General features: G+C 50.2%; 1 protein-coding gene across 3 annotated transcripts in view; it reads left to right on the top strand.

The window, feature by feature from the left end:
- The first annotated feature begins 6,402 nt into the window (after positions 1–6,402).
- WTIP (WT1 interacting protein) overlaps positions 6,403–8,919 on the top strand; it is an 83,561-nt gene continuing 81,044 nt past the window's right edge. For 2 of the 3 annotated variants that reach the window (XM_070760659.1, XM_070760661.1), the window contains exon 1: positions 6,403–7,286. In XM_070760659.1, the coding sequence (XP_070616760.1) occupies positions 6,485–7,286 (802 nt within the window). In that variant the 5' untranslated portion in view covers positions 6,403–6,484. The remainder of the gene's footprint in view (positions 7,287–8,919) is intronic. The other variant, XM_070760658.1, reaches the window with a different exon arrangement.

The raw sequence follows: 8,919 nt of genomic DNA, 5'->3' as shown, positions 1-8,919 counted from the left end.
TACAAACTTTTCGAGATACAAACCCGGGGTTTAAGATCTGTTTGCCTCTTCTTACAAACTATTTTCACCTTACAAACCCACCACCATAGCTGGGATGCCCCGCCTCCAGACTTCCGTGTTTTTGTGATGCTGCATGGGAATCCCAGCAGGGGAATTCCAGCAGTGCAAAAACGGGCGCTTCACTGGCAACGGAAGTCCGGAGGTGGGGTTTTCCCAGTGAGGGGAGCCTCTCTGAAATCACAGCATCGCAAAAACATAGAGGTCCGGAGATGGGGTTTCCCATGGAGAGGAGCCTCAGGGGAATCTCAGCAGCACAAAAACAGGCGCTTCGGCTGGCAAAAGGGGTGAATTTTGGGCTTGCACGCATTAATCGCTTTTCTATTGATTCCTATGGGAAACATTGTTTCGTCTTACAAACTTTTCACCTTAAGAACCTCATGCTGGAACCAATTAAGTTTGTAAGACAAGGTATCACTGTACTTGCTTACTTCCAATCCCTTCCTCCAACGAAATGAAATACAAATGCAGTGGTACCTCTACCATAGAATACCTCACGAACTTTTCTAGATCAGAATCAACTGTTGCTTTCTCCTTACCTGAACAATGATTCTTGGTACAGGAGGAGATAACAGTTAGTGGGTTGACCTCCATCCATCAACCAATTGGACGGAGGTCAACCCACTGACTGTTATCTCCACCTGTCTGGAGAACTGGGTGTTCAAGATTTTTTTGCCTCTTCTCAAGAATCATTTTCCACTTACAGACCAGAGCCTCCAAAACTGTAACCGGAAAAGGCATGTCCTGGAAGGAAACAGGGCCAGAAAAGGCAGGGAGAAGCCTCCGCGGGGCCTCTCTAGGAATCTGTCAGAAAGTTCCTCCTTATTTCAAGGTTGAATCTCTCCTTGCTCAGCTTCCATCCATTATTCCTTGTCTGGCCTTCAGGGGCTTTGGAAAACAGGTTGCCCCCTTTCCTCTCTGTGGCAGCCCCTCAAATATTGGAAGACTGCTCTCATGTCTCCCCTGGTCCTTCTCTTCACTAGACTAGCCAGGCCCAGTTCCTGGAACTGTTCATTGTATGTTTTTGCTTCCAGTTCCCTAATCATCCTGGTTGCTCTTCACTGCACTCTCAACATCTTTTTTATAGCTTTACATACTGTATTTTTTTCGGAGTATAAGACGCAGTGCACTATAAGATGCACCTGCCTTTTTTGGAGAGGAAAACAAGATATACATTAGTGCAGTGATGGTAAACCTTTTTTCCCTTGGGTGCCAAAAGAGCATGTGTGCAGGCTATCACGCATGCACAAGTAATTCCATGCCTTGGGAGGTTGAAAACAGCTTCCCCCTTTTCTTTACCTGCCATCCCTACATCAATGTCTCTAAAAGCTTTAAATCCCAGGGGTTGGCTCCATCTATCTAATCTTAAGTATTTACGGCATGTCAATCATGGCTAAATCTACTGGCTGCTTATGCAGCTGGTGCTTGGCTGTATCAACATTCAAATATTGAAAGAATGGTAAGAATCTAAATTGTATTAAGGCTGGTGGGCCACGAAAAAGAATGCAAGTTATCACTGAGAGGTCAGTAGAGCAAATTTTTTAAATATTTTTTTTAGATTTGGGTCAACAATTCATAAAATCCTGGGAAGAAAATTACTGTGTGTGTGCGCCCAGCCATTATAGTCTTCATGGACAGGTGAGAGATACGTCTTCCAGGAGAAAAAGGGTTGTTTGCATCTCAATCACAAAACTCTTGAATCCAACTGCCTGTGCAAGCCAGGAATCCCAATTAAAGCATCTGTCCAAATCTCCAAAAGTTTGAATATATCCAGTGATTTCCGCCCACCATCTAGCCAAGTCCAGGATCCTGTTATAGTTTTTTCCAACTTGCAAAATAAGGTTTCAAATCTTGTACCTATTTGCTAAAGAAGAATAAGCACTTTTAGGCTACTTGGACAAATCTGAGCAACTTAAGAAGTAAAACAGAGCCCATTATCCTGATTTCTGCCCTCGTGATGGTTGGAGAAAAGGTCTTTCTGTGTAGCATCCTTATAGCTATTAAGAGACTATCATCGTATCCTGCCTTTTTCTTAGAACTGAATCAGTCCAGTAATTCAAATATCCTTAGCGGGTGATCAGGTGCAACATCCTTTTCACATGTACAGTACTATGTGCATGTACTGCATTTTATGGCCACACTACGGGGCCTCTGGAACCAACTCCCCCCGGAGATCTGAACTGCCCCTACTCTTCCTGCCTTCCGTAAACTCCTCAAAACCCACCTTTGCCATCAGGCATGGGGAAATTAAACATCTCCCCCTGGGCACGTTTAATTTATACATGGTATGCTTGTGTGTGTGTCTGTTAGTATATGGGGTTTTTTAAATCTTTAAATATTTTAGTTAATTTGATTATGATTTGTTTTCACTTGTTGTGAGCCGCCCCGAGTCTTCGGAGAGGGGCGGCATACAAATCCAAATAATAAATAAATAAATAAATAAATTTTCCTATGTGAAAACATTTCAATCCATCTCCGTTAAATTTAATTCTGCTATTTTACATTGATTTGTTTAACCAGAAGATGGCTTTCTATCTTCCAGAATACTTACTATTCCTTGCAATGTTGCCTTCTGAATGCAATGATAAGCATTCCTTCCTTCTCTCATCAAAATATCACACCATCTGGCACCACGCTTGCTGCATCCAGTTGTTTTTTTCAAGGAAGCTATTAATCCAGGCATCAGGGATTTGTCAATTTTTTGCCTTGCAAGTTCCATTAAACTTTGGACTATTTAACTATAGTTTGCGGAGTAAATTTGTATAGATAATCACAAAAAATTTTTGCAAAGAAAACTGAAACAATGGGCAAAAGAAAGCAAAGATAGTATCAAGAGTGATAGGTGCCTTGGGTGCAATCCTAAAAAAATCAACTTGAACATCATCAGCATAAATTCCCCATCGCTCAATTGCAAAAGACAGTGTTACTGGGAATAGCTCCATCTTGTGACAAAATATCTTAACACTCAAACACCCAGATCTGCCTGTCCCAGAATAGGTAGATAAAGATGCCAACATCTGGCTATGTGATGAACTATAATCATAAAAGGCACTGCCATGCCTCCAGAGAGCCACTGTCTTGACCTCCATGACACACAGCCCTTTTGTTGTTAAATAGATCAGAAGGTCATAAGTCAAAGATTATCTACATTTGGAGGTAAAAAGTTCACGGACCAAATCACTTTACATGTTTAGCCAACATCTGGCTGGCTTTCCCCCTGTACCCGGGTATTTCTGTTGTCCACCAAGTTTCTCTCCCACCTAAATAACTTTATTTTGGCAAAAGAAATTCAATAGGAACTTGACATGCTAGGGTAATCCTTGTTCAGTGCTTCTCAAATAGTGGGGCAGCCCACCCAGGGGGTAGGGGTGGGTGCAGAGCGATGTTGGGGAGCCACATGTGACCCCCGGGAAGATGCATGGTCCCTCTCAATTGATTCTCCTGAGGCTCCACAGAGTTGAGTGACTGACTCCCAGGTAAGTGGGTAGAGCAGCCTTCCCCAGCCAAGAGTTTGCTTGCAGCTTATTAGTAAAATAATAAATATTAACACTAAAATTCCATTAGGACCTAAATCGGAGAGTTGTGTATGTGCAAAATGTTTACTTCTTCCTGGGGTGGGGTGGGGGGGGTTAACAGAAAATAATTGAAAAGCACTGCCCTAATTTAACAGCCATTCCTTCCAAAATCGTTGGACAAAGTTGAATTGTTCTTCAAAGTTGTAGTTGCAGACTTGTGGACTTCAACTTCCAGAATTCTCTAGCCAGGATAGTACAGTTGAAGTCCACAAGTCCTAAAGTTGCCAAGTTTGAAGACCTGGTGTAGGTGGATTGCCTAGTTTGAAGACCTCTGACCTACATGTTCAACTACAGCATGTGCTTCAACTCCCAAACTGGCCCTGCTATGGGGCTGCACCACTGGCGTATTCGTTTTTTAAAATCAGCATATATTTTATATTCAGCCAGTTCTCTTTGGATCGCCCTGACTTAATGCACAGAACACTGTGCATGCACTCACATTTACAAATCAGTTGGGAAGGTAATTGAATCCCACCTTTGGGCTGCACCCCTTGGTCCCTCTAGGATCCTGTCCCTGGAGCATTTCTGGAGAAATAGCAATAGTATTTATTTAGACTTATATACTGCTTCCTAGTGCTTTTACAGCCCTCTCTAAGCAGTTTACAGAGTCAGCTTCTTGCCCCCAACAATCTGGGTCCTCATCTGACCCACCTCGGAAGGACGGAAGGCTGAGTCAATCTTGAGCCGGTGGTGAGATTTAAACTGCTGAACTACAGCTAGCAATTAGTTGAAGGAGCTTGCAGTGCTACACTCCAGAATCCTCGGAGAGGGGCGGCATATAAATCCAATCAATCTAATAAATAAATAAATATGCTCTAACCAGAAATTGGTAAAACCTGCCCTGCTCTCTAGCTGCTGCAGCTGGATTATTTCTATTTGCGTCTAACACATCCTACTACATCCGAGGAGACGCTAGAAGGGGAGGCATTTCAGGGACAGCCTGCATTTCCCATTTTCTACTCTTCTGCCCCCAAAGCACACTGAAGTCAGAATTAGAGGGAGGGCATTTTTCACAATGCTCAGGGCCTCTCACACACATACACCACCTGTGGGGGGAAAAAAGCGTAGTTGAGAGAGACAAAGTTCTTTCCGCTGCAGAACCGGCCTTTCTTGATGCAACAGGCTTCGGGATTAGGGGACTGAGGAGGGTCTTGGCATTCCAGAGTAATCTGCACTTCCTTAAAATCAAAGGCAAGGATGATGCAGAACACACGCACATGTGGACAGAATGGTTGCCCAGACTGGTCACCTGTTCCGGGAAGTGTCCCAGCTGTTGTCTTAGCTCTGCTTGCTTGTCTCTGAGCTTTCTGAGAGCTGCTGGAAGAGAGCAGCCCCACTGCCAAGGCCAAGGCTGGTCCTCTGGGTCTTCTTTCCACCTGCCGTTCTATTAAGCATTATTAGAAATTTGTATGAGGAAAAATGTAAAATATTTGATGTTACACATTAAAACAGCCGCAAAAATAGCCTACACAAAAAAATGGAAAAAATCCACAAATCCCCAGCGAAAAGGAGATAATTGGGAAAATCTATGAATGTGCAGAAATGGACTGTTTGACAATGGAACTGAACAATCAAGAGGACTCAGATTACTCCATTATTTAAATTGTCAGGAGTGTGTGTGTAAATTTTGCGTTTCCTCAGCGTAGCTGCAGCAGTGTTTCAAAATGGTGTCTGTAAGTGATGTACGTTACAACCAGCGTGTCACTGAATTTCTCATTGCGGAGAAAGAAACTCTTGGGAACCTTCACAAACGTTTGTGTACATTTGATGGAGAATCTGCAGAAGTACGGTTAGTTGCAGAAGACATTTTGAGGATGATGAAGAGGTGATTCGTACAGTGCAGAACAGGGCACACATGCCCTTGTGTCTTGCTGAGGAAGGCCATAGAACGGGACGGAGATTACGTGGAAAAATAGGGAGTGTAGAAGAAACATCATTCTTGTGTGTAAGTTTCATTGTGTTCAATAAATAATTGTTGAAGAAAAAAAAAGTGGTGCATTATTTTCTGGGCGACCCTAATATGTGACCACTTTTTGCTGTTCCCTTCACCTCAGGCTTGGCGAGTCCCCATTCTGGATCGGGCCAAGGCGGCCTAAGGGAGGCTTGGCCTTCCCAGTCCCGAGTGAGGGTCTCTCAGCTGGGGGACGGAGAGCAGGCCAGCCCTGACCTCTGAGGAGACCTCCGCTCGTCCCCTTCTGAGGAGAAACGCTCCGTCCATCCCCTTTTGAGGAGAAAGTATCCGCTCATCCCCCCCTTGGGCCCCCCAAAAGACTTCTCGGGCCCTGGACATCTAGCCTTCGGTCCTCCCGGCCTAGCAACTGAGAGCCGAGGCCGGGACTGGCAGCTGCCTCCCCACGTGCCGTCGAGGCGGACCCGGGAAGGGCCGAGGCGGGCAGGCCCAGGGCGTGGGGGGGGGGGGGGGTAGGCAGAGGCCGCAGGGGGTCCAAGTGGGGGGGACTGCTGCCATCTCGGCGGCGGAGAAAGGCCGGCTCCCTCGCCTCGCCCCGCCCCCGCCCGGTCCAGGCCATTGTCTGGCTCCGGAGCGAAGCGCATTCCAGAGGGACGCAGCGCCGTCGGGCTCCTCCGCGCATTCCTGCCCCACACAAAGAAGTTCCTCCGCTGCTGCTGCCGCCGTCCGCACAAAGGAGGAGGGCGCCGTCCGGAGAGCGCCGGGCCCGGACGGGGCAGCGCAGCGGCAGCGGCGAGTGGAGCGGCTGGGCGTGAGGCGGACCTTCCCGCGGCGCCTCCCCCCGCGCGTGGCCGGCCCAGGCCGGGATGCCTGGTGGCGGCGACTGCTTACAACACTGAACAGCCGGCCGTGAAGCGCGTGGAGCGGGGCTGCCGGCGAGCTCATGGCGGAGCCGGCGCTGGCCCCGGAGGGCGTCGGGCGTCGGCGGCGTCGGGAGCAGCAGCAGCCGCTGAACGGGCCCCCGCCGCCCTACCCGTCGGGGGAGCCCCAGCGAGCCCCGAGCCTCGAGGAGGCCCCGCGCTCCGAGGTGGCGCTGCCTTGCTACAAGCGCTACTCGGCCGAGGGCTTCCCGCGCGGCAAGGTGGCCGGAGGGGCGGCCAGCCCGCGGGCCTCGACGTGCTGCGGCCCGGCGTCGTCGGCCAGTCCGCGCGGGAGCCTCTCGGCCGCCGAAGGCCCGCTCAGCCCGCGCTCCAGCTACGCCAGCACGGCCAGCGACGCCAGCAAGCACTCCAGCCCGCGCGCTAGCCTGGCCGGCTCCTCCGACGGCAGCAAGCCCAGCAGCGCCCGCACCAGCGGCATCAGCATGGGCTACGACCAGCGCCACGCCAGCCCGCGCTCCTCGGCCGAGCTGGAGGCCGCCGCCGCCGCGAGACCCCTGGCGCCGTCGGGATCCGCGGTCGCCGCCGCCTCGCTGGCCAGCCCGCGCTCCAGCCTCTCTAGCCACAGCTCGCGCAGCTCCCGCGGCTCGATGGGCGCCTACCCAGAGCTGCCGGCTCCCTCGCCGCGGGCCTCGCTGCTGCCCGACGAGGGACCCCCGGCCGACGCCGAGCCCGGCAAGCTGCGGCTACCCTGCCAGGTCCCGCCTGCCCGCGAGAGCGGCCCCAGCCAGGTGGAGCGGCGGCTGGAGGCGCTGACGCTGGAGCTGGAGAAAGAGCTGGAGCTCCACGTGCGGAAGGAGTACTTCGGTGAGTGCCCCGGGGCGCTCGCCCGCCCTGCTTCCCCTCCTCGGCCAGGTGCTTAGGACCTGATTACCTATGGCAGAAATAGGCTAAGTTGGCTCTTGTATGACTTGTGGACTTCAACTCCCAGAATTCCTGAGACTATCATGCTAGCCCAGAAATTCTGGGAATTGAAGTCCACATGGCGTGGCCTGGACTGGAGGACCGAAGGCTGGATGTCCGAGGCCGGGAAGTCCTTTTGGGGGGCCCAAGGAGGGGATGAGCTGAGAGTTTCTCTTCAGAAGGGAATGAACAGAGAATTTCTCTTCAGAAGGGGATGAGCGGAGACTTTCTCCTCAAATGGGGATGAACAGAGAATTTCTCTTCATAAGAGGACCAGCGGAGGTCTCCTCTGAGGTCTATGACTTGTGGACTTCAACTCCCAGAATTCCTGAGCCAATCATACTAGCCCAGGAATTCTGGGAATTGAAGTCCAAATGTCATAGAAGTGCCAACGGACTGCCTCCTGCCTCATATATCCCATTGGCTGGTTAGGGCCCACAGGATCGGCCTTCTCCAGGTCCCGTCAGCCAGACAGTGTAGGCTGGTGGGTCCTAGAGGAAGGGCCTTCTCTGTGGTTGCCCCTGCCCTCTGGAATCAACTCCAGAGATCTGTGCTATTCCCACTTTCCTGGCCTTCTGGAAGAGCTTAAAAACACATCTATGCCGGCAGGCGTGGGACTGTTGAACTTAGTTGCCTGGTGCCAGCCCCCATTATTGTATGAAATATGACGGAGTTCTATGAGGTGAGCCAGGGGTAGGCCGAGTTGGCTCTTCTATGACTTGTGGATTTCAATTCCCAGAATTCCTGAGCTAATCATGCTAGCACAGGAATTCTGGGAGTTAAAGTCCACATGTCATAGAAGAGCCAACTTTGCCTACCCTTGAAGTGGACTGTCTATAAGATCTTTTAAGTTAAGGGTTTTTTTTATAGCAATGTTTTTATAATGTTTTATTTAATTTTAATTTCTTCCATTGTTGTGTATTAATATGTTGTAAGCCACCCTGAGTCTCAGGAGAAGGGCGGCCTAGAAATTGAACAAATAAATAAATAAATGCTGAGCCCAAGGTCTGTTCCCCTTAGCTGCCCCAGGGCCCCGGCTTGGCTCCCTTGAAAGCAGGGAGGGAAGGTCCCATCTGCCCACCCTCTTTGAACGGGCCAGGGCAGAGGTAAGCCACGTTGGCTCTTCTATGTGGACTTCATCTCCCAGAATTCCTGAGCCAATCATGCTAGCTCAGGAATTCTGGGAGTTGAAGTCCACGTGTCATAGAAGAGCCAACTTTGCCTACCCCTGGGCCAGGGGCTCTCCTCGCCCTCCCCTTCCCACCTGCTCTATGCTTAGCTTTAACTCTGTTTGAAAAGTTTCCCTTTGTGCGGTCCCGACATTTTGTGACTTGGAATCTTCTCCTGCTGCCAGATTATTTTCCAGGCACCAAATGAGATCCCAAGGAAGCCTTTTCAGACCCCCAAGTGGCTCAGTTGATCCCTTGTTAGGGAGGACAGATCCCCTTCAGGTGGAGGGGGGCTGCTAGGGTGGGACGGTGACAAGAGCTCGCCCCCGTGGCTCTGAGCGCTAGCGGAGTCCAGCGCGATGATGCTA

This window comes from Erythrolamprus reginae, chromosome 9 (assembly GCF_031021105.1).
Source record: "Erythrolamprus reginae isolate rEryReg1 chromosome 9, rEryReg1.hap1, whole genome shotgun sequence".
Taxonomy (NCBI): domain Eukaryota; kingdom Metazoa; phylum Chordata; class Lepidosauria; order Squamata; family Dipsadidae; genus Erythrolamprus; species Erythrolamprus reginae.
The sequence above is the reverse complement of the archived record's forward strand: the minus strand, read 5'-3'. Positions and strand labels throughout refer to the sequence as shown.